General features: G+C 42.1%; 1 protein-coding gene across 5 annotated transcripts in view; it reads right to left on the bottom strand.

Annotated features, from left to right (window-relative positions):
* Positions 1 to 26,372, bottom strand: part of LOC119973857 (RNA-binding protein 5-like) — a 53,869-nt gene that overhangs the window by 9,257 nt on the left and 18,240 nt on the right. For all 5 annotated transcript variants that reach the window (XM_038812346.1, XM_038812344.1, XM_038812342.1 and 2 more), the window contains 10 exons: positions 18,067 to 18,132; positions 14,247 to 14,407; positions 12,205 to 12,302; positions 10,238 to 10,325; positions 9,386 to 9,466; positions 6,056 to 6,146; positions 4,483 to 4,571; positions 3,557 to 3,635; positions 3,275 to 3,366; positions 2,128 to 2,292 (listed from right to left, as the gene is read on the bottom strand). In XM_038812346.1, the coding sequence (XP_038668274.1) occupies positions 2,128 to 2,292; positions 3,275 to 3,366; positions 3,557 to 3,635; positions 4,483 to 4,571; positions 6,056 to 6,146; positions 9,386 to 9,466; positions 10,238 to 10,325; positions 12,205 to 12,302; positions 14,247 to 14,407; positions 18,067 to 18,132 (1,010 nt within the window). The remainder of the gene's footprint in view (positions 1 to 2,127; positions 2,293 to 3,274; positions 3,367 to 3,556; positions 3,636 to 4,482; positions 4,572 to 6,055; positions 6,147 to 9,385; positions 9,467 to 10,237; positions 10,326 to 12,204; positions 12,303 to 14,246; positions 14,408 to 18,066; positions 18,133 to 26,372) is intronic.

The following is a 26,372-nucleotide window of genomic DNA, read 5'->3' as shown; positions in this document are numbered from 1 at the left end:
TGGCACAGGGCAGGTATTAGGAGGTTGAGGGACCTGTTTATAGATGGGAGGTTTGCGAGCCTGGGTGAGTTGGAGGGGAAGTTTGGGCTCCTCCTGGGGAACATGTTCAGGTACATGCAGGTTAGGGCGTTTGCCAGGCGGCAAGTGGCGGGGTTCCCTGTGTTGCCCCCGCGGGGGGTTCGGGACAGGGTGCTCTTGGGGGTGTGGGTTGGAGGGGGGAAGATTTTGGACGTGTACTATGTTATGCAGGAAGTGGATGAGGCCTCGGTGGAGGAGCTGAAGGGTAAATGGGAAGAGGAGCTGGGTGACGAGATTGAGGAGGGGACGTGGGCGGGTGCCCTGGAAAGGGTGAACTCCTCCTCTTCTTGTGCGAGGCTTAGCCTCATACAGTTCAAAGTGCTGCATAGGGCTCATATGACCGGGACGAGGATGAACAGGTTCTTTGGGGGCGAGGATAGGTGTACTAGGTGCTCGGGGAGCCCAGCGAACCAATCCCATATGTTCTGGGCATGCCCAGCGTTGGGGGACTTTTGGAAGGGGGTAGCAAGCACAGTGTCGAGGGTAGTAGGATCCAGGGTTGAGCCAGGCTGGGGACTCGCGATATTTGGGGTAGCAGCGGAGCCGGGAGTGCAGGAGGCGAAAGAGGCCGGTGTTCCTGCCTTTGCGTCCCTAGTAACCCAGCGTAGGATTTTGCTTCAGTGGAAGGATGCAAGGCCCCCAAGCGTGGAGGCCTGGATCAATGGCATGACGGGGTTCATTAAGTTGGAGAGGGTGAAATTTGCCGAGAGGGTCGATGCAAGGGTTCTTTAGGCGGTGGCAGCCTTTCCTGGACTTCCTGGCGGAACGGTAGGGAAATAGGCCGGCAGCAGCAGCAACCGCGGGGGGGGGGGTTTGGTTCGGTGGGAGGGAGAATTGTGTACATGGGTTTGTTGGATGTGGCAGGTGTTATCTCTTTCCTTTTTGCTGTTTTCTTTTTTTTTGTTTTGGGGGGGGGGTTGGTTTTTGTTCTTTGGTTTTTACTATGGTTGTTTGGTTAATATTGTTTTGTTGTTTATATTTTGTGAAAAGCTTAATAAAAATTATTTTTTGGAAAAAAAAGAACCTATCGAACTTAGCCTCAACAATATTCAAAGCTCTGTTTCCACTGCCTTTTGAGAAAGACTTGCGACTCGGCGAAGAAATTTCTCGTGTTTGAAATGAGTGACCCCTAGTTCTAGCTCTCCAGCAAGAAATATCCTCTCCACATTCACCCTGTCAATACCCCTCAGGATCCTAATCAAATAGCCTTACTCTTCTAAACTCGTGGCTAAAAACCCAACATCTCCAACCTTTCCTCATAAGACAGCCTACCCATTCCTGTATTAGTCTAGTGAACCTTCTCCGAACTGCTTCTAATTAAGTTACATATTTTCTTAAATCAAGTGACTAATACTGTACATAATACTCCAAATCTGGTCTCATCAATACCCTGTACAACTGAAGCATAACCTCCCTACTATTGTATTAATTTCCACTCACAATATCATGGGACAACAGGTAACGTTACTATCTCATTTCAGATTTAGGAACTCAAGCTTTTGGACACTTAACAAAAGGACCAAGATCTACAAGATTGAAGAGACCTGGTTAAGTCAAGTGGGTGAAAGGAGCAACCAAGCCCAAGGCAGTTTGCCTTTTAAAAAAAAAATTGAGCTGACCAAATCTGGTCTGATTTGATGCCAAAAGCAAATGCATTTATCCAGCTCAACTAAGACAGAATTACATGGTTCATTTTATTTACTTTTCATGTATAGATGGGGATGGAAGTGAAATTAAAATGCAACTGTTAGAACTGCTGTTTCTTGGTCCTAAAATAAAACTGCATATCTAAAAGTGTTACTCAGTTTCTCATTTTGAAGATTCGAAATTTGCACATGCAGGGATCACAACACCCTTCTCCTATAACAAGGGTTCCAAATGTTACAGATTGCAAATTTAGATACTGGAAATGAAAAGAAAACTTGCTATTGTAGGTAGCGTGATATCACTTGTACAAGACCAGTGGCACTACTTCGAGGTAGATCTGAAATGCTTTAAATAGAGCTCTAAACATTAGAGATGTCTGCCGTACATTTTTTTTTTTTTTACCTGCTGTGCAGTTTTGCTCTTTGGTTTTTCTTTCTTCTCTTTACCATCTTTATTAGCTGCACTAGCAGCAGCATTCTGCTGTGCAGTATATTCGGATGCCGGCAGGTACTTCTGCTTTGCTCCATCCCAGTACAAATATTGTTGAGTTTGTGCATTGTAGTAATACTGAAACAAGTCAAAAAGTGAATACAACTGCATCATCTGGTGTTGCTTTCAAACACATTCCAGTGATTACATATGAACATTAATCGAAGTAGTTTGTCATTTAGAACCAGAGAGTTTGAAGCATGTGACTCAAGGTAGGGAAGGAGTGTTTTTTTTCTTGAAGCTATCAAGAAATAACATTGCAAGGGCAGCACGGTGGCGCAAGTGGTTAGCACAGTTGCCTCACGGCACTGAGGTCCCAGGTTCGATCTCAGCTCTGGGTCATTGTCCGTGTGGAGTTTGCACATTCTCCCTGTGTTTGCGTGGGTTTCGCCCCCACAACCCAAAAGATGTGCAGGATTAGGTGGATTGGCCATGCTAAATTGCCCCTTAATTGGAAAAATGAATTGGATACTCTAAAAAAAAAAAAAAAAATGTTTTAAATAACATTGCCGAAATATATGAGTTTCCTGGGTCTTTGAGCATAAGTGACACCCAATAAATGAGTGATCATAGAAAGAACTTTTTTTTTTAAATATGCTTCTGCATCACAGAAGGAATCATAATAAGGCATTGAAAAGATGACAGTGCATCACCATTAAACTGAGGGAAGATTATTTTAACCACACTGTCACACAAAACATTTTCTACATTATATTTGGAAAGATCAGCCACGGCTCAAGCCCCATTCCAGAGATGGATTTGGATGAGATCCTATGACAATGTGCGAAGCAGAGTAGTGAAGTACACCAACCATCCTGAAAAAGGAACAATTCCTTAATCAACACCACTAACGCAGGTTATTTATCTCTGATATTTGTGGGTCCTTATTGTGTGAAAACTGGTTGGTGCATTTGTTTATAATTGCTGCAATGATTACAACACTGGGAAAGTGGTGTGAAGTGCTTGGAGTTGACGTGCTCATTTGAAAACCATTGTTTAAATGAAAATCCTTTCTTTCTTTTGTATGGTGCAAAGACATTTTAGTGAAGAGAGCTTTTACCTGTGAGCTGGGATCATAGTAGAGTCCAGTCTGTTGATCATAGTAAAATCCAGATGAATCATCGTACTGGTAACTGGAAACATCAGGTACCGCTATAAAAAAAAGGGCACCAGTACATTTAGGGATGGGATCCCTGACAGTTATAAAAAGTGTAAAATAAACTCAACTTACTGGAACGTGTCAACCGATTGACATTCCCAGCATACAGAAGTACATCCAGAATTGGAAACTGTGTATGGATATTTTTAGTTACAAATAAAATACTTTCAATTGTTTACTTACAGAATTTGGATTCTGAAGCAGCAGAACCTGGATCTGTAGCCTGTTGACCAGCAGGTGTCGACGGCCGTCCAGCATCAGCCTGCAGAGTACAAAGTAATTCCATAGCATTGCTCTGTAACTTTACTAAACTTCACATTTTAAGCATTCCTTTAATAGACACTCAGTTCAAAAGATTAAAATAGATTTACAAAACATTTTAATAGTTCAGAACGCAACAGGATATTTCTGGGCATTAGGGAACATGATGTGAGGAGCCTGGGACCATTTCCAATCCACTCCTTCAACCCTATATATGAGCTTTTAATGGGAAAAAAGGTAAAAGTGGTTTTCTGAAACAATGAGCATCAAAGCACAAAAATGCTGATCTCCATTGCAGAGATCCAATAAAGGGATAGAGAATCATGGATTCATGTTTAGACAATGCACAAAATAGAAAATGCTAGAACTGGAGATTATGTTCAGAAATCAACGTTTTGAAATGAAACACAGCTTTCTTTCCACTTCAACAATCCTTTTTTTCTGGCAGGGGCTGTTTTTTTTGGGGGGGGGGGGGGGGGGGGGGAAAGAAGACAAGAGAGAGAGAGAGAGACAACGACAATGATATTGGAGTAATTTCTACATAAAATGTTTGTTCAGTGTGGGTCATGGGTCTGCGATGTATGTGCACTGCTCCCTCAAGCTAATTTCTATGTCTTAATAGTAAAATCACTGACCCACACAAGGATAAGAGATTAGGTAGTCGTAAACACTAGGATGAATGCATGGACATGGCTTTCCCATTACCCAAGCTAGAGGAAGACCTTTGATGTCAGAGCATCTGAAAAGTTCTTTCAATTTCTTAACATAATGCTGTCTATCTTTGTCAGAGTAGAAGGAACAGCAGAGGCAAGGACAATGCAACTTTTGAACAGCTCAAATGATCTTACCTGAGCACTTTGCTGGTAGCTTTGCGCACCTTTTGAATATACCTGAACCTGTGATCCAGGTGTGTTTGTAGAAGTATTAACAGCACCACCTGCATAAAAACAAGGTTTTTTTTCTTAATAGCATTATATAGTGCAATGCAGATTTAAACAGAAAAATAAACCCCACCAGCTCTACGTAAAATACTTGAGCTTGTTGAATTCAAAGCAGCATATTTTTGATATTTAAAACAAAACATGATTACATATGCAGTTAACTATTAGGATTTCCATTCCATATCCCACCTAATATCCCTATTGTTTATCTTTGATTCATGGAAAGTTAAGAACACATCATGACTATTGCTGCTGCTGTTGCAAAAAAAAACTTGCTACTGTCACGAACCAAATCCTTTTAATAAACATCCAGAATGGAACATTGTTCCAACTAGGAATCAGCTACGGCATATATAAATACCTAAAATTATTCAAGATTTTACAGTTGTCTTTTTAAATATTTGGGAAAATAGCACAAATTAGAATGTAACTTAATCTACCATATATTTCTGCAGTCAACTTCAATTACACAGACAACACAACCTACTCCTCCCTATTAATGTTCCAAGAGTATAATTTGGAAACTGGAAAGCCCTTGCCAATCAACTTGCACTATATTTAAATCGTGCACATTAACCAGTTCAGATGAATTGAATTCCAAACATTCGTGACTAAATAGCATTCCAATTGTCGAAAACAGTTCACAATGTACAGCACTGCAACGTACCCAGTTTTTGAAAGCGAGTAGACCAAACCACTGTCTGTTTTGTACATCACCTCTATTAATCAATCAACCAACACAATCCTAAATGTTATAAAAGGATGTCTCAAAACTGAAGTTACTGGAAATTACTAACCCATGGCATTATCTTTATGTATCCTATGGTGTTCTTGAGCTACAATGCTTTAAATGTTACGTTAAATATACTTTTCCTACAAAATGTTCTATATCTCATCCGATGTTACATGGATCAAAATGCTCTCTACATAGTGCATACTATATAGCACACCACAAGTGCATACTCTCTTAATTGTTCTCCTGGGATGCTTTTCTACAGTACAAGTAGACACAGTACAATTACAAATATTGCCATATTCCAGAAACTCCGAGTGACCTTGCTGCAATCAGCAACATAACAGAAAATAAATTACATACACGTGCATGTTTGTTCAAGTCAGTTTCTAAAACATGGAAACATATACCAGATTGTGTAGGGACTACATAATGGTATGGAATGTATTCACTGCTCCATTACCCAAAATACCAAGATAGCAGCCAAAAGTAAATCTTGTTAAACAGGTTTATGCTGATATTTGGATATGTTTGAAATGGCTGTAGGTGAACAGAGTCAGTCACATTTGTAACTTGCAGTTTACAAAAAAAACCAAATTAATTATACATTTCTCAGGACTCAAAATTGCCAACACTTGCATAATTTCTTCTTTGGCTAAACCTGATTGAATGGTTTAGTAAAGGAATAACATTGCACCAACCTCTCAATTCAGTCTTTCATTCTGAAAGAGAACGCTGACACCCTACCTGTGAGAGTAGCAGCTGCCTGGTATGTGACAGGTGGTTGTTGACTGGGGTCCACAGAGCCTTGTTGAAAGTACTGGTATTCCTGCGAGTACTGTGCCGATTGCACACATTTCATAGTTAGTGTGGTGCACATAGAAGAACTCTAATTAAGATGCACTTTAGAATACTGGTATATAAAATACATACAAGGCACTGTCCTGCGATTCCCAGTGAAATAAAACAGAGCAGAGTTTATGGGTTTGCTTTTTTTTTTCCTCTTCCCTTCACCTTTTCAGGAACACCTTTGCCAGCAACATTACATGGATGAGAAGACAGGACAATAACCTGTTCCCAGGTTTTTGTCAGTGTTGCTCCGTAACTGGCAACAAAGCGCAAAAATCCATCCTAATGTGACTAATTTATTATTCCTTCTTTTTGTGCAGAGTTTCTCCTGATAACTGCTCTATCACCCACACCCACTGTTGGTAAAACTTCATCTGATTTGTTTTTAACTGTTGAGACTTTTAAATACTAATGTCCAGTAACAATATATTGTATGTATTATGAAGAACAAATGCACAGCAATTTAAGATAATAGCATGCTCCAGGACTGGGGCCCAACATAAACTATTCAAGCTTTGTTTTAGCAGTTTAAAGCATCAGATCCCCTGGACTATTCAATTTGTCACATTTGTCTGACGCATTTAAATTTTTGTCAAAATTGGGGAGCAGGCAATGCTGACTGCACAGAGCAGCATATCCACACACATCACTTTGTTGCCATTTTTGTGCAAGTTGGCTCATGCCAAGGTCTGGAGCACTTTATATCTTATACAGTTTAAAGTGAAGAGCACGGAGCTCTGTACCAGGTTGGCTCACTTCCTTCATTGTTAAAACTGAAGTTCATTGTACCCCAAGGTAGTATGAAAATATCTCTGGTGGTTGTAAAGTTAAGTAAGGCAAGTCGGGGCAGTGTAATTCCCTTCCAAAGGGTATAAGTCACAAGCACAAAATAAACAGGAAACGGGCAACAAGTTGGAAAGCTGACTCAAGCTCAACAACTGGCCCAACTGAACATGATTTGGCAAGGCAGGTTCTTAACAGCAAGTACCCAAAGTGGAAAAAATCCCATACCACTTATATTCCTCTGACACTGAACATAAGAGCGTGCCTATATAAAATGTGAAAATAAATTTCCTAGGGCTGGGGTAGGATACCATCTGGCTGCACAGAACTCACAACTAACAAGGCCCCAACTCAAGAGTACCTCGAACAGTGTTAGCATAGCATGCCTGGCTGAAACAGGCAATCTGGATATAAACCATGGGGTCATGAATATAATTATCATTGAACTAACTATATTTCACATCATGGCTTAAAATCTTCTTTTACCAGAAGGAAAACTAAGCTTGGAAATTTCTGCTAAAAAATAACCCCCCCCCACCGGAGGCAAGATATTTCTCACTTAGCCATTATGATAAAAGGAGTGCACATTTTGGCACACAATGGGGAAGAAAAACATTAGTATCACCAGGATTGTGTGAATGTCTCAGCAGCCAGTTAAACAGCATGGCTGTTTGTTTTAAGACCCTGGCAGTAGTTAAACATAGTCACACAAGAAACATTCAAATGCCAGATCAAATTCAGGAAAGCTTTGAAAGGGGCAAGATTCCTAGTGCACCCAAGCACAAAAGAACAAATCCCTATACAAAATCAGACTCCAAAGAAAGGACGCCAAGTCAAGCTAAATAAATAGCTGAAAAATTGTTGAGCACCATTCTGATGATGTTACCACAGCAGTAGTTAACATTTATATTAATAATAAATTGCTACTACAATTTAGTTACCTTTCTTTTCAGTTATTTCTCCATGTTACAAGCTCCATGTACTGTAACGCTGGCAAAAAAAGATACTAAAGAACCGGTGCCAAAGTCTACTCTGTAACTAGGGGCTGGTTTAGCACACTGGGCTAAAGAGCTGGCTTTTAAAGCAGACCGAGGCAGGCCAGCAGCACGGTTCAATTCCCGTACCAGCCTCCCCGAACAGGCACTGGAATGTGGCGACTAGGGGCTTTTCACAGTAACTTCATTTGAAGCCTACTTGGGACAATAAGCGATTTTCATTTCATTTCACTAACCACTTGAGTGAGTGGTCTTTGGAGGCAAGTTATCATCGATCTCTCTGATGTAGTATTTCACCACTCATCCCTCCCTCCACTGGTAATAGGGGTTGCTTGATTTTGTTTTTGAGCATAAGACAGGGCATCTGAAATACTGCACTATTTCCAGATCCAGGCTTCAAATCCTGCAATTTTATTGATTCATCAGAAGTAACCACAGGAAATTCATAGGATCATAGAATTTACAGTGCAGAAGTCTGCACCGGCTCTTGGAAAGCACCCAACTTAATCCCACACCTCAACACTATCCCCATAACCTAGTAACCCCACCTAAAGTTTTGGACACCGAGAGGCAATTTATTAAGGCCAATCCACCTAACCTGCACATCTTTGGACTGTGGGCGGGGAGGAAACCGGAACACCCAGATGAAACCGACGCAGACACGGGGAGAACGTGCAAACTCCACAGAGACAGTCACCCAAGGTCAAGAATTGAACCTGGGTCCCTGAAGCTATGAGGCAGCAGTGCTAACCACTGTACCACCTTGCCGCCCGATTCACACAACAGTTAACAGAATGGCTTAGAAGGAATAAGTGGATAATTTGCATGCATAGCATTTAAACACGGCTCAGCTCTGTAAACTACTTAAATAGAGTGCAGCCAATTACCAAATTTTTTAAAAATTTAGATTACCCAATTATTTTTTCCAATTAAGGGGCAATTTAGCGTGGCCAATCCACCTACTCTGCACATTTTGGGTTGTGGGGGCGAAACCCACGCAGACACGGGGAGAATGTGCAAACTCCACACGGACAGTGACCCAGAGCCGGGATCGAACCTGGGACCTCAGCGCCATGAGGTGGTTGTGCTAACCACTAGGCCACCGTGCTGCCCCCAATTACCAAATTTAAAATAACTTTATTCCTTCAGAGTTAATAATCTCAAATCACTAACCTCAAGTGGTTTTGATCTCAACTGTTAACGTATTAGTGGTCAACAGAAATATCAACTGTGTTCTTGAATGTGGGCTTAATGAGACAAATTTAAAGTCACATTTATGCAACATGCACTCAGTCATTTATGTTCCCTCTGCGATTTGAGTCTTCATTGTGCAAAATTTAAAACCTACACTACCCTGAGTAACTGATGTGGGTCTCTTTTTCCCTTATTCCCATGGTTCGTACAAAGTTTTTTATTGGGTTATACTTATTGCCCCGGATCCATTACCAACCTGTGTATAATGTTGACCACAGCTATCCAATCCAGATGGTGGGGGGTAATTGTAATCCACCGGATCTGAACCCTGCTGAGCCTTAAAGAAATTACACAAAATTGAACAAGTCAAAAGTAGAAAGCATTATCAAAGAATTGAGAAAAAAAACTAAAAATACATGTTAATATCAGCCACATTACTACGTGATTTGCTCAAAATTGGAAAAAAACTAAGCACATCAAAGAAGATTACACTTACTGGTGCTCCCTTCTACCAAGCTTTTGTGTTGTAACACAATCTAGGAGCAGATATTTTGTAAAGAATGCTGTATCACGCAGTACTCTGCAGACATTTAGAATCGCTTAAGAGATTTTACATACACAACATTCAAAGATAATCAATCTGTCAGCTCTTCAGGTCAGGACATCAGCCATTGAACAATAGAGCACCAGATTACTGACTACATATACCAGACAATTTGGCATTGAGGAGTTTCATGTACTTTGCACATAGCATAATATTCCAAATTAAACCAACAGAATGTGCAAAAACTTGGGATGATTTACTCCTCTATTTCACTTTATTGTGCGATGGAAAGTCTGAAGGCATTAATGTACTCAAGGTACCATAGTGAATCTAAAACTGGGCTGTAGTCGTGCTAATCTGCTGTTGGAAATCCCTGCCTCTTGTGCACAGCACCACCAATATCAAGTCAGTCCTTGGTTCCGAAATAGAACACAGTATTATCATTTCACAATATATTACTAAATTAAGATATTGTTTGTGGTTTCCATTAAGTTTTTCATAAATGAACTGAAGAAAACCCTTAAGAAAATCACTGAATGTATACGTTTAGCTGCAAGATTTTACCTGGCTTGATGACCACTGAGCTGCAGCAATGGCTGTACTTGCAACAGTCATGGCACTGATCCGATTTCCATCACCAAGGAAGAGGTCCCTGAACAGGAAAGTAAGTTGAACATTAATCCAATGATCAAAATACCCAGTCATGTTTGATTTTGACCAAAGCCAATACGGGAACAAATCTAGGTTCCATAACGGTTTCAATGTAGGCAACTCAACCATCTATTGAAAAATTTAATGAAGTGTTTGTGTCTATCCAGTCATACGCATTCTAACAATATGACCATGTGACTGTGCAGATAAAATTTTCTGCTGCTTCGGAATGGAACAGAAGCATAAGACACACGAGATTGCTAGGACCACCTATCATTTTTCACACGCAAGTTATTCAGTCCTGAATAAAGTACCTTACAAACTTCTTACGAAAAGGAAAAGGCAGAAGAACAAACTAATTGTGTGCCCTTATCCAACCCAACCTGCATTTGAACAGAGTTTTTCTTTAAACCATAAACATATGTTATCTATACGAGTTACGTGCAGCTCCAATCTGGTATACAAAGTGACAGCACACAAGAATGGGCCTAGAATTTTCCAGTGAAATCTCTAAAGACTAGTCACTAGAAAACATGAAGCAGAGATTAAGGGGACAATTTTCAGCCTGTGAGAGAGAATGGCAATGGAGGCTGAGAAGCCAGAGAAAACTCAGGACTTGAAGCTCTCTCTGGAGAGATCACGTTTCCTGATTTCCCACCTACAAAGGGCAGGACCTCACTTAAATGGATTTGAATACATTTAAATATCAACAGATCTCCGTGTCATCTGAATTCCCCCTCCTTCACTAAATATTCACATCTCGTCAACGTTTGGCAAAACGAGAAACACTGGAGGGTATCCCTTTGGGGAAGTAACAGCTAAGTATAGTCCGGTGGGAAACGGACGTGCCAGGGCAGTGTTGCTAGTTTTGGGAGGGGGTTAGGAAGGGATGAGGAGCTGTCCCTGATACCGCCATGGTGGGGGCAGTTAGGTTTCATTGATGGTTGGGGTACCCTTTAAAGATGCCGCCCCAATCTTTGTGGAGCCAGGTGCTGCTATTGGGTGGCACAGTAGCACAGTGGTTAGCACAGTTGCTTCACAGCTCCAGGGTCCCAGCTTGGGTCACTGTCTGTGCGGGTCTGGACATTCTCCCCGTGTCGGCATGGGTTCCTCAAGCTTCCACCCACAGTCCAAAGATGTGCAAGTTAGGTGGATTGGCCATGCTGAATTACCCTTAAGAGTCCAAAAGGGTTATGGGGATGGGCTGGAGCAGTGGTTTTAACTAGGGTGCTCTTTCCAAGGGGTGGTGCAAGCTCGATGGACTGAATGGCCTCCTTCTGCACTGTAAATTCTATCAGGTGCCGCCCAGCCAGAATGCCAGCGTAATCCCCAATCACTCATTCATTCCCTCCCCCCTCCAGTCAGAATGCCATCACAAACCCCACCCACTCACTTATTCCCAGTCAGAATGCCAGCATAATCCCCGCCCACTCACTCATTCCCTTCCCTCAGCCAGAATGCCAGCGTAAACCCCATTCACTCACTCATTCTCCTCCCCAGGAGAAAACTGGTTTGTGCAACTGGAAAGTTACATGCTGGTTGTCAGTCTGAGCCTGACCAAATTCTGGTAAGATTCCGCCCCAGGAAAGAGGAGGGAGTAGGTCGAGAAGATCAATGAAAATTATTCATTTCATTAATGTTCTTGCATACCTCCAGCACCTGGAAATGCAGCTGCAATGTGGTCTATGATTCCAGCATGTGGCACAAGGCAGTGTAACCTACACGGTTGGTTTCACACCCCTTTTTTTACTTACTCAGTCTTCTAGATTCTCAATCTGATAGCTAGTCCAGAGAAACACTGACAGTTTGAGGGCAGGTTTCCAGCTAAACCTAAATTTTGGGGTAAAATAATGGTATCAGTTTAGCGACTAGTTACTTACTTCCTTGCGCTCTTTGCAAAATCAACTCCAATAGTTTTGCCATCAATGCTCAGTGGTGGCTGTAAGGACTGCAGTATCTGAAGAAGCTGAGACGCCTCCTGTAAATTGCAGAAGAGGAGGAAGACAGTGATTGGTGCATTTTATTGCACTAAAGATACGTTTGATTGAGATGGTCATCAATGCAATATTCATGGCTGGAGGAGGTGATCTGACAGGCAAGATTCCCATTCTCCAACATTTTCTTTTAGTGGATTTACTGGTTTTTAACCTTGGCATCCTTTTAAGATTTTAAAATTGTTCACTCTTATTTCAGCATTATTAATAATTATACATTTAGCTTTAGTGAGCAGCAATGTTCATAATGAGGCTAGAGTTGTGATAATTTGCTGTTCCTCCAATTGTTTTATTTGGCTAATTCAAGGAACTTAAAGCAAGTGTATACTAACAACAGTTCTTATTAGTTCAAAGAAAATACTTTTGCACATTCAATCCCCACAAGGATAGATGGGAACTGGTGGGGATAAGGGGAAATTTACATTCCCTTGCACACAGCACAGAAGGTAGGCATGCACTTGTAGTGAATAAATGGCTCAAATCACTTCACACAAATTATTTGGAAGGCGTGTAATTATTTAATATATCCAGCAAAGGATCAAATTAATGAAGCGCACACCCAAATTCACTTAATCAGAACAGGTCTTTTTAGGGAAGGCAAACAGGGAAATGGGGCTCCAAAACTGTACTCTCAACCAAAGAGATTACTTTGTAGAACAGTAAGAAGTCTTACAACACCAGGTTAAAGTCCAACAGGTTTGTTTCAAACACGAGCTTTCGGAGCACTGCTCCTTCCTCAGGTGAATGGAGAGGTATGTTCCACAAACATTTATATAGACAAAGTCAGAGATGCCAGACAATGCTTGGAATGTGAGCATTTGCGGGTAATCAAATCATTACAGATCCAGAGATAGGGGGTGATCCCAGGTTAAAGAGGTGTGAATTGTCTCAAGCCGGGGTCTTGGATTCATATCGCATTACATTCACCCCCCACCATCTGGCCTGGACTTGCAAAATCCTACCAACTGTCCTGGCTTTAGACAATTCACACCTCTTTAACCTGGGATCACCCCCTATCTCTGGATCTGTAATGATACTGTGCTCACCCGAGTCCAACGCCGGCATCTCCACATCATGGCTACTTTGTAGAAAGCAAGCACAAGACGTTATCACATTACTCAAGAACCTGTATTAAGTATTTTACAACAAGGTACCTGGTACAAATTGCAGCTTCTAGGGTGCAGTGATTTGACAGTGACTAGTCAAAAGAATTGCTTGACTGAACAGTAGACATTAAATTAATCCATATCCTTGCCCGCTTATGCAGTTTTTTAAAAAGCTACGTGTTTTTTTATAAAAACACACAAAACATGCCACATCCAAGTATCAACATCACTGGTTAGGAAAGCCAGTGCTGTAAAAGGTACAGGCAGGCAATTAGGAAATGTGTATTTAAATACAGTGTGCGCTGGCTTCTCGCCTCGGAGATCCAGATTGAATGGTTTTTTTATAGTGATGGAAAGTAAACCTCATATTCTTCACAATGAAAAATCAATTCTACTCTGTTCCTGGTGTGCACAGGCCCAAAACATAAAACTGTCAATTGGTATTAAATTCAGAAAGGCCATGGCAAAGTTGAAATGGGAGATGGAAAATGTCAAAAATACTGGGGTGCTCTGGGTACGTGGTTACATCGCTCATTGCGCCAATTTGGGAGCATTTAGTTTTTCATTTGAGTATTCCGCAATTAGGCAGCATATAATTCAGCATTAACCAAAATACAGTTAACAGAAATTACAACCCAAATCACCCAAAAGATAGATCACTGTGGTATTTTGTCTGAAATATAATCTGCTGCAGTTCAGCATTTGCAGGTTTCTCAGCCCGAGGAACTGTATGGTGAGCTATGCAAGGAGATGAACAAATAACTCAAAACCACATGGCTTACCGCTAACATATCAATTAAATGATTAACAATAAAAACTCACCACAATAGAAGCAAGCTGCACAAAAGCAAAGCCCCTGTTCAGTTGGGTCTGCTTATCCTTAATCAGCCGAATATTGGAAAGAGACAATGCAGCATATGGAGAAAGAGCACTTAAGATGGACTCCACTGAAGTGTGAGAGCTAATGTTCCTTAAAATGACAGCTGTTTAAAAGAGGAATAAAGATTTATATAAATTGACAAGATATTACCGGAGCAAACACTACATATTCAGCATATCCATACAGTTAATTATGGTTATGTTAACGTCAATATCAATTACAACCAATGTCTCACTAATTTCTAATAGCCCCGATTGTCCAATGAGTAGATGACAAGGGGCGTCAATGGGCGGAACGCCAAAGGGCAGAGCAGGGGGTGCCAAAGGGCAGAGTGGGGATGCCATCATGGTGCCCAGGAAGGGAATTTCATAGCAAGTACAGATACCAACAGAGGGCGGCACGGTGGTTAGCACTTTTGCCTCACGGCACCGAGGACCCGTGTTCGATCTCAGCCGCCAGTCACTGCCTGCGTGGAATTTGCACATTCTCCCCATGTCTGCGTGGGTCTCACCCCCACAACCCAACGATGTACAGGATAATTGGTCATGTTAAATTGCCCCTTAATTGGAAAAAAAATTGGGTACTCTAAGTACAGCTACCAATGGTGGAGTAAAGGAAATTCTGGGTGCATAAACGGCAAGAATGGAGGAATGCATAGCATTTAGAGGTATGGAGCAATGGAGGCGGTTATAAGAATGGGGACAGCTGTGCCCATGAAGAGATTTCAGAAATGAGAATTTGAAATTTGAAGCATTTTGGACCAGGAGCCAACGTAGGGCAGCAAACCACAAAAGGCAGGTTTTGTTCCAGTCAGGACAGTCTTTTTTAAATTAAATTTAAAGTACTCAATTCTTTTTTCCCCTCCAGAATTAAGGGGCAGTTTAGCTTGCTCAATCCATCTACCCTGCACATCTTTGGGTTGTGGGGGTGAGACCATGCAGACACGGGGAGAATGTGCAAACTCCACACGGACAGTGACCCGGGGCCAGGATTGAATCCAATCCTCAGCACTGTGAGGCAGAAGTACTAACCACTGCGCCGCTGTGCCGCCAGTCAGGGCAGTCTTGATTAGAGCTTCTAAACGGTTACATCACACCTGCACTCCCATTTGTGTGCAGAAATAGGTCAACCATAGCTTCCTGCCAGTTGCTGCTATGACACACTGAGCAAGTTTAATCACGTGATGAGTTAGGCACGGAGGACGATCAGCATCACAAAAACATCCTTCAAAACTACCACAATCTGTAACCTCATGGCACATCTCCCACACAACCATTATCGCAAACCTTGGTTCAATGAAGAATGCAGGAGGGCATGGCATGTGCAACACCAGGCAAACCTAGAGAAAAGGTGAAGCTAAAACACACGACTACTTGCGTGCCAAACAGCACAAGCAGCACTGAACTAAACGATCCCGCAATCAACAGAACAGATCTAAGCTCTGGTTCTGTCACATCATCGTGAATGGTAGAGACCAAAAAACAACTTACTCAAGGAGGCGGCGCGACAAAAATCCCCATCCTCGATGATGGAGGAGCCAGCATTTCAGTGCAAAAGGTTGGAACATTTGCAACTATCTTCAGCCATAAGTGCCAAGTGGATGATACAGTTCGGCTTGTTCCAGAGGTCTCCAGCAACACAGATGCAACTCTTGGGCCAATTTGATTCACTCCACATATTACAGAACTGCTGAAGGCACTGGATACAGCAACTGTTATGGGCCCTGACAATAATCCAGCAATAGCACTGAAGACCTGTGCTCCAGAACCTGCTGCTTCCCTAGCCAAGCTGTTCCAGTATAGCTACAAACACTGGCATCTACACGACAATGTGGAAAATTTCCCAGATACCTTCTGTACACAAAAAGGCAAGTCAAATCCAACATGGCCAATTACCATCAGTCTGTTCTCGGTTGTCAGCAACAGTGCTATCAAGCAGCACTTGCTTGGCAAAAAATCTGCTCGCTGAATCACAATTTGCGTCCAGCCAGGGCCACTCAGCTGTACAACATCGCTGCAAGAGTTCCTCAGGGTAGTGTCCTAGGCCCATCCATCTTCAGCTGCTTAGTCAATAACCTTCCTTCATAAGGTCAGAAGTGGCGATGGTCATTGCACAATGTTTGGCACCATTTGCAACTCAGACATAGAATTTACAGTGCAGAAGGAGGCCATTCGGCCCATTGAGTCTCCACCGGCCCCTGGAAAGAGCACCCCACCAAAGCCCACACCCCACCTAACCTTTTTGGACACGAAGGGCAATTTATCATGGCCAATCCACCTAACCTGCACAACTGTGGAAGGAAACCGGAGTACAGGAGAAAACCCATGCAGACACGGGGAGAACGTGCAGGCTCTGGTGAGACAGTGACCCAAGCTGGAAATCAAACCTGGGAACCTGGAGCTGTGAAGCAACTGTGCTAACCACTGTGCTACCACACCGCCTCGGATACGGAAGCAGTCCAATCCAAATGCAGGAAGACTGGGACAATAGACATGCTTGGGCCGCAAGCAGCAACTAACATTCGCACTACAAAAGTACCAAGCAATGGCAATCTCCAACAAAAGCGAGTCTAACCATCGGAACTTGACATTCAATGGCATTCACATCACTGAATCCACCATTATCAACATTGAGGTTACAATAACCAGAAACTGAAATGGGCTACCCATATAAAATGTGTGACTACAAGAGGTCAGAGGCTAGGAATCTTGCACTGAATTACTCACCTCCTGAATCCACAAAGCCTGTCTACCATCTACAAGTCACAAGTCAGGAATGTGATGGAATACTCTCTCCTTGCATGGGTGAGTGCAGCTCCAACATTGAGTGTTTGACATCATCCAGTACCAAGCATTCCACTTGATTAGCACCCATTCACCAGTGATAGCAGTGTGTACCACCTACAAAATGCATTTCAGGGGGCAGCACGGTGGCCTAGTGGTTAGCACAACCGCCTCACGGCGCTGAGGTCCCAGGTTCGATCCCGGCCCTGGGTCACTGTCCGTGTGGAGTTTGCACATTCTCCCCGTGTCTGCGTGGGTTTCACCCCCACAACCCAAAGATGTGCAAGTTAGGTGGATTGGCCATGCTAAATTGCCCCTTAATTGGAAAAATGATTGGGTACACTAAATTTAAAAAAAAAATGCATTTCAGGAATTCACCAAGGCTCCTTAGGCAACATCTTCTAAACCTAACGACCGCTACCTCGTAGAAGGAAGGCAACAGATACGCGGGAACACCACTGCCAGCAAGTTCCCCAAGTCATTCACCATCCTGACTTGAAAATATATCGCCGTTCCTTCACTGTCACTAGGTCAAAATCCTGGAACTCCCACCCGAGTAGCACTGTGGGTGCACCTACACCTCTGCGGTTCAAGTCGGCAGCTCACCACCACATTTCTCAAGCGCAATTAGGGATGGGCAATAAATGCTGACGGAGCCAGCGACACCCACTTTCCGTAAATGAAATTTTAAAAGATGGATGGTGAACAACTGGATGAATATAGTTTGTAATTATGGAGAAGAAAGCTGGAGAAAGTACAAATCTCTTAAGATTTAAATGTATTTGAATATTCTTCTAAGGTTTAACATAAAACATGATCTTCCCACTGGCAATATAGTGTAAGATTTATTACTGGAAAGTTATTGCAATGATTACCAAGAAATTCTGCAGCTAATGTACATCATAAATGTTAACAGAACTATTTTCAAAAGATATCAAATAAACAGGCAGGAAATTCTCAGAAAACCAGTTTAGCTTACTATCACTGCAGTAATCAAGTGATTGTTGAACTTCGACTGATGCAGGGTGCTGATCCTGTTCAGACTCTGGGTAAAAGAAAAACAGATACCAAATTTCATTATAAAATGAATAAATCAGTGACTATTGAATAAACTGGAAATCATGCAACAGTACAAAAGTCATAGTGAGGGCAGCATGGGGGCGCAGTGAGTAGCACTGCTGCCTCACAGCACCGAGGTCCCAGGTTCAATCCCAGCTCTGGGTCACTGTCCGTGTCGGGTTTGCACGTTCTCCCCGTGTTTGCATAGGTTTCGCCCCACAACCCAAAGATGTGCAGGATAGGTGCATTGGCCACGTTAAATTGCCCCTTACTTTGAAAAAATTAATTGGGTACTCAATTATTTAAAAACGTTTGCCTGTTTTATGGAACAATTCTGTAAGTGGACACATTTTCCATCTCAGTCCTAAATGACTGACCCTTTATCGTGAGACTATGCGCCATAGTTCTAGATTCTCTAGTCAGATGAACAGCCTCTTGGCTTCTATCCTGTTAAGTCCTCATATGATCTTGACAGCATAGGGTTCAATTCCTACTTGGGTCACTGTCTGTGCGGAATCTGCATGTTCATAGAATTTACAGTGCAGAAGGAGGCCATTCGGCCTATCGAGTCTGCACCAGCCCATGGAAAGATCACCCTACCTAAAGCCCACACCTCGACCTACCCCCGCAACCCAGTAATCCCATTTAACGTTTTTGGACACTAAAGGCAATTTAGCATGGCCAATTCACTTAACCCGCACATATTTGGACTGTGGGAGGAAACCAGAGTACCCCAAGAAAATCCACGCAGACACACGGAGAATGTGCAGATTCCGCACAGTGACCCAAGCCGGGAATCGAACCTGGAACTGTGAAGCAACTGTGCTAACAACTGTGTTATCGTGCCGCCCATGCTCTTCCCGTATCTGTGTGGGTTTCCTCCGTGTGCTCCAATGTCCTCCCACAAGTCCAGAAAGACGCGCTATTAAGTAATAGGACATTCTGAATTCTCCCTCAGTTCACCCGAACAGGTGCATGTTTCAATGGTATGGGGTTATGGGAAGAAGGTAAGGTATGAGAAACATATCAGCCATGATTGAATGGCGGAGCAGACCCGATGGGCCGAATGGACTAATTCTGCTCCTAAGTCTTATGGTTATTCTACTTGATGTCTTCTGAGGCCATCATTCTCAAACCAGGAATTAATTGTCAATCTTCATTGCATCAGTGCTAGGCTAAGTATGTTCTCCAAATTTCTCATCAGTAGTGCCAACCATTAATATTAGATTTTGTTTTGAAAAATATACTTTATTCGTAAATCATAGAATCGCTACATTGCAGATGGAGGCCATTCGGCACATTGAGGGTGCCCTGGCCCTGGCTCAGATAGATCACTCTACCTAGTGGTCCAATTCCCCACCCCTATTCCCATAACGCTACCTAACCGTTGGGCAATATTAGCACTGCCAATTCACCTAACCGGCACATCTTTGGACAGGAAATCAGAACACCTGAAGGAAACCCACACAGACACAGGGAAAACTCCAATCACCAGAGGTCAGAATCGAACATGGGTCCCTGGCGCTGTGGGGCAGCAGTGCTAACCACTGTGCCATGAAATGATCTGAAAGAATATTTCAAAGCAGCCATCACACAAAACGCAACAATATTCAGGTTTTCTGCATAAATCATGCTACACTGTGAGGTGCTTCATTACAGTCAAAGAAACATTACAGGCAGTTCAGCATTAATATTAGATGAGCAGCTCGACAGCATCAAATGCAATCCTCCATTAAATGTTTGGAATATTTTTATGGGCGGCACGGTGACCCAGTGGTTGGCACTGCTGCCTCACAGCGCTGAGGACCCGGGTTAGATACCGATCCCAGGTTACTGCGTGTGGAGTTTGCACATTCTCCCCGTGTCTACGTGGGTCTCACCCCCACAACCCAAAGACGTGCAGAGTAGGTAGATTGGCCACGCTAAATTGACTATTAATTGGAAAAAAGAATTTTTTCTAATGCTCTAATTTTTTTTTTATAAATTCGGAATATTTTTAAGTTACAAATTCGGCTTCACAATGAAGCCGCCAGTATTCTTGGGTAACTTCTCTAAGCTAAACTAGTGTTTGTCCCTTGAACTTTTTGGTTTGCTAGGCCCTTTCAGAGGGCAGTTAAGAGTCAAGCATATTGTTGTGGGTTTGGGGTCACATGTAGGCCAGACAAGGTAAGGAAGGCAGATTTCCTTCCTTAAAGGACATTAGTGAACCAGATGGGTTTTTACGACAATCGGCAAAGATTTCACGTTCATCATTAGACTTTTGCGTCTTGTGGAGGGGGAAGCACATTTCTGTGAACTGTTCATAGATGGGAACACTGCCAGTTTCAGCAAGCTGATTTACCTAAATCTAGTCCCTTATCGCCATTTCCAAGATTGTGGTTTTGTCCGCTCGCACTTTCCATCCTTTCCTCACCTATCCCCAAGTTTGTTTGAGAGGATTCTGTTTGTGCCCAAACCAGTAGTGGTTCTTTCTCAAGGCTGTATCATCTCATGGTATCCTCCGGGCCCTCCCCTCTGTAGCAGATAAGAGGACTGGGAGGCTGAGCTTGGGCTTTGTCTCACTGACGAAAGGTGCACTCGGTTAAGTTTAATTCAATTTAAAGTCCTGCATAGAATTCACTTTACTAAAGCCAGAATTAGCAGGTTTTTCCCTCATATAGACAAACAAACACTTGCCCCACTGACCACACCGATATGTTCTGGCTGTTCAGATCTAGTCATCTTTTCATCTTTTTTTAACAACACCCCGACCAATATTCTGGATATTGGCCCAAGAGCCCAATCCTTTTAACAGCCATATTCGGAATTTCATCCATACCGACCAGTCTCACTAATGAAGTCACGTTACCACATTTGCTTCATTGATAGCTCACAGGCGGATTTTATTCACCTGGAAACCCCGCAAACTATCCAATGCTCCATCCTGGTTAGAAGTCTTGATGTCCTCTTTATGTATGTCATGAGGGATTTAACAGAGAATTTTGTTTGTAGATTGCAATTGTTTGGCTCGGTCTTCAAGGAATTGATTGCTGTTGACTATTAAGTTCCATTTTCTTTTTTTATAATTTTGTGTTGTATATTTGGGGATGGGGGGGAACTTAATGGATGACTCTGTATTGCTCGGTTTCCCTGCTTCCTTCCCCACTTGATAACCAATAAAAATGTGGTTTTTTTTTAAATCATTCAGACTTTTAATTCCAGATTTATTTTAATTCAATTACATTTCCACCCACCTGCCATGGTGGGATTCAGACCCAGATCCCCAATGCATTACCATGGGTCTCTGGATTACTAGTCCAGTGACAATACAAGACAAAATGAATCAAGGGCAGCATGGTAACACAGTGGTTAGCACAATTTCTTCACAGTTCCAGAGTCCTGGGTCTGGTTCCCGGCTTGAGTCACTGTCTGTGCGGAGTCTGCATGTCCTCCCCATGTCTGCGTAGGTTTCCTCCGGGTGGTCCGGTTTCTCCCACAACCTAAAGATGCGCGGGTTAGGTGGACTGGCCATGCTAAATTGCCCTTAGTGTCTAAAAAGGTTAAGTGGGGTTACTGGGTTACAGGAATAGGATGGAGGCATGGGCTTGAGTTCTCTATCCAAGGGCCGGTGCAGACTCTATGGGCCGAATGGCTTCCTTCAGCACTAAGTTCCATGATTCTATGAAATAAGGCTATAGAGAGATCTTAAAATTTGAATTAGCATATAAATTAACCAAGCAGGTGGAAACAAGAGGGCGATGAGGACAGCATTAATTCTAAAATAATGAAGATGCTGATCAGGGCTTCAGCAGCAGCAGAGGTAATGTACAGGTAAAAGCATTCAATGTTACAGAAGCTACAGTAAACAGTTGATGGATCAGATGTAACAATATGTATACTTCCAGAAGTAGTTGAAGTGGAAATGTAGGATGATGGAATAAATTAGTCAGAAACCTAGGTTCTGGGAGGAACCATAAGGAAAGGTGTTGGTTTTAAAATTAAGCAAAAGGAAATTCAACTCATCCAGAAATTAGTTGGTGTTATCACACATGTAGAACGCTGTTCCATTTTACCAAGGGATTATATGAAATTGCATTCAGTACAGAAACAAGCCATTCAGCCTATTACAAAAATAAAGGTAGTTTTAAGTTATAAGTGGGTTCAATTTGATGTTTCTGTGTCTTGAAGGATAAATCGCAGATTTATGCTGGACAAATGCGTTTGTGAGTGGGGGTTGGTTTCAATTCAAACTGCGATTCTAGTGTGCTTAGAGAGGACTACAGTATGAAAAGTAAATAAATCACCAGTGGTTGTTTAGTAACTGGAGCCTTGCAAAGTAAAGAAGCTTTTAAGTTTTAGTTCAGTTAATTTGATTGCAGTTGGAGATAAGTAGTGAAAGAGAAGGCAGCTCTCTCAGCTTTATTAGAAGTAGTTAGCTTCGGGGGGGGGTTGTTCTTTTTGTTCTTAGAATTTTCTGTTACTGTTTTCTTTTTTGTGAAATTGTGAAAATTTGAATAAAAATTATTTTTTTAAAAAAGTAGTTAGCTTTAGAAGGATATAGAGGGAACATTTCTCGCAGCCTTGCTCGACAAAAAGCCATACTATGAAGTAATGGTTAAGAAAATAGATGCCGGAAATCTAAACACCAGCTAGTCAAAGAAACTAGATAAATAAGAAGTTTCCAAGAAGTCTGGAGTTAACAGAACTGGGGACCAGACAGATTACTGTTCAGTAAAGTCAGAGTTGAAAAGGCATTGGATTGTGAGAGGTCAAAAAGATATCTACAGTCATGTTAAGGGTTGAGAGAAATTACTGCAGTTTGGGCGATATTATTTGAAATAATTGTGGAAATCGGTGGCCGGACCTCAAAATTTGTGTAAAAGCCTTTCAGACAAAGGAAACCTGAAGGGAGAGGTGTAAAACTGGAAAATGAAAGCTTGATGGAAACAGCGGAGGGAAAGCATAATTTAAAAGAAGATTTGAAAGTGTGACTTTGAAAGCGGAATTTGAAACCACTTGTGATGAAGCCAGAGTTCGGTGAGACAAGGGGGCTCTCAGTACAAGAATAATCTCGGGGGAGGTGGTGGAGAAATCCAGACATTCACTTCGATTCAGGAAGGAGTATCTTTTTACCACAGTTATCTTGTGTGCTTAAAAAGGGCTGTGTGTTAATGAGACCATTGTAGTTTAAGATGGGCTTTGTAATCAGTGTTAATCCAAAACCTGTGTGCAATTGGTAAACTAAAGGAGTATTGTGTTATAGTCCAATTATTTTTAGCGTTTAATAGGTTTTTTTTATTGTTGTTAAAACTAATTAGCAGTCGTGTGATAGTTCCTCCAAATTTTATTTTTAAAAGTGCAAGTTACAGTCTTTTGAGCCAGTGTTTCATTATGGGATTTTCCAGTCGAGTTTTTCACTGGGATCATAACAAGCCCAACCAGCATTTATGCTTCACTCAAGCATCCTCACATCCTTCATCAGTCAACATATCTTCATTTCCCTTCCGCTACATATATATGCATCTCATCTCAACTACTTCTTGTGGCAACATCTTCCATATTCTCACCACTCTCCAAGACCTTTCTTATGAATTCCCTGTTGCATTTCTCGGTGACCGTCTTAGATTGATGGCCTTTAGTTTGGCTCTTCCCCGCAAATAGAAACACACTGACACCAGACTATCAATGCTTTTCAACATTTTTATGGCCTTTATGGGGTCACTAGCTTTCTCTTGCCAAGAGAAAAAGAGACACTGCATGCTCATCCTTATAATCACCTCTCAGTTCTGGCTTAAATTTTGTAAATCGTTTTTGCACCCAACCCGTTGCCTAATTTCTAACATGGTGACCAGAACTGTAGAAATTACTTCAATTGTTCTCTAACCGAGGTTTAATACAGGTAGAGTATAATTTCTCTACTTTTCAATTCCATTCCTCGAATAATAAACTCTACTACTTGACCCTATTGAACGGTGTTACAATTTCCAATGATTCATGCATTTGTGCTCAGACCGGTTTGCTCATCTACCCACTTTAGATTTAAATGTTCTCATTTGGGAACAAATTCTAACTAAAATATATTTCACAATTACCAGCCTTGAAATTCACTTGCCAATTATGTGCCCATTCTAACGGTTCATTACAGCTTCTTGTTTGTTGTAGTCTTCCACAGTGTTAACTATCCCTCTCAATTTGTAGTCCAAATTTGCATGTTCTGGCCTTACCCATTTGTCTATTATCATAGTCACACAGCCCTTCGGCCCATCAAGCCTCCGCCAGTCAAAAACTGCTACCTAACTATTCTAATCTTATTTCCCAGCACTTGACCCCATAGCCTTGGGATCGCAAGTGCACATCTAAATACTTAAATGTTATGAGGGTCCTGCTTCCACCACCCTTTCAGGCAGCGAGTTCCAATTTCCAACCACCCTTGGGAAGGTTTTTGCTCACATCCCCTCTAAATCTCCTGCCCTTACTTTAAATCTAATACCCCACTCATTGATCCCTCCACCAAGAGGAGTTTCTTCCTGTCCATTCTATCGTTGCCCCTCAATTTTATACATCTCAATCATGCCCCCCCCCCCCCCCCCCCTCCCCCCAGTCTCCTCTGCTCCAGGGAAACAATCTAATCTCTCTTCATAACTAAAACTCACGAACCCCAGGCAACATCCTGGTAAATCTCCTCTGCACCTTTCCCAACGTTATCACATCCTATAATGTGGATTCCAAAACTGCGCAGACTACTCTAGCTGTGGCCTAACCAATGCTTTATACAGCTCCAGAATTTTCTCCCTGCTTCAGCTAATAAGGGCAGGTATACCATATGCCTTCTTAACCAAGGTATCTTCAGGGACCGGTGTACATGCACACCAAGGTCCCTCTGATCCTCAGTGCTTCACAGGGTCCTGCCGTTTATCATGTATTCCCTTGCCTTGTTTGTCCTGCCCAAGTGCAACACTCACACTTCTCCGGATTGAATTCCATTTGCCACTGATCAACCTATCTGACCAGCCTCACTATTTACCACACCACCAATTTTTGTATCATCAACAAACTTACTGATCCAACCCTCCTACATTCATTTCTAAATCATTTATATAAACCACAAACAGCAAGGGCCCCAAAACGGATTCCTGCAGGACCCTATTGGACACAGGCTTCCAGTCAGAAAAACACCCCACGACTCTGTTTCTTGCTACTCAGGGAATTTTGGATCCAATTTACCAAATTTCCTTGGATTCCAAAGGCTCTTACCTTCGCTATCAGTCTCCCATGTGAGACCTTATCAAAAGCTTTGCTAAATCCAAGCAGATTATGTCAAATGCATTTCCCTCATCTACACACCTGATCACCTCTTTGAAAAATTCAATCAAGTTGGTTACACATGACCTCTCCTTAACAAAACAATGCAGACTGTTCTTCATTAAACCTTGCCTCTCCAAATGCAAATTAATTTTGTTCCTCAGAATTGCTTCCAATAGTTTCCCTACCATGGAAGTCAGGCTGACTGGCCTGTAGTTTCCGGATTTATCCCTTCTTGAATAAAGGTACATTAGCTATCCTCCAGTCCTCTGGCGCCTCTCCTGTACCCAGAAAGGAATTGAAAATTATTGCCAGTGCCCTTATTTCCTCCCTTGCCTCACTCAACAGCCTGTGATACATTTAATGTGGCCCTGGAGATTTGCCTCTCTATGTTAATCTGTATAATCTTAATAGTCTTTCTCCCTGATTTCAATATCCACACTGTCCCTCATGAGTGAACACTGGCACAAGTATTTTTGAAATAAATTTAGAGTACCCAATTAATTTTTTTCAATTAAGGGACAATTTAGTGTGGCCAATCCATCTACCCTGCACATCTTTTGGGTTGTGGAGGTGTGACACAAAGTATTAATTGTGTATAATTACCTATATCCTCCAGCTCCATACACAAACTATCACTGTGGTCCTTAATGGGCCCTACTCTTTCCCTAGTTATCCTTTTATTCTTAATACTCGTAAAACTTAGGATTTTCCTTTATTTTACCTGGCAGTATCCTTTCATGTCCCCTTTTTGCTCTCCTGATTTCCTTTTTAAGTTCCCTCTTGCACATTCTATACACCTCTAAGGCTTCTGCTGTTTTGAGCCCTCGATATCTGCCATAAGCCTCCCTTTTTTTCCTGATCCAATGCTGTATATCCCTCGATAACCAGGGTTTACTAGATTTGTTGGTTGTGGTCTCACCCTTTTTCTTGATTGGAACATTT

The sequence above is a fragment of the Scyliorhinus canicula genome, chromosome 11 (genome assembly GCF_902713615.1).
Source record: "Scyliorhinus canicula chromosome 11, sScyCan1.1, whole genome shotgun sequence".
Classification (NCBI taxonomy): Eukaryota; Metazoa; Chordata; class Chondrichthyes; order Carcharhiniformes; family Scyliorhinidae; genus Scyliorhinus; species Scyliorhinus canicula.
This window is presented reverse-complemented; position numbering and strand designations above follow the sequence as displayed.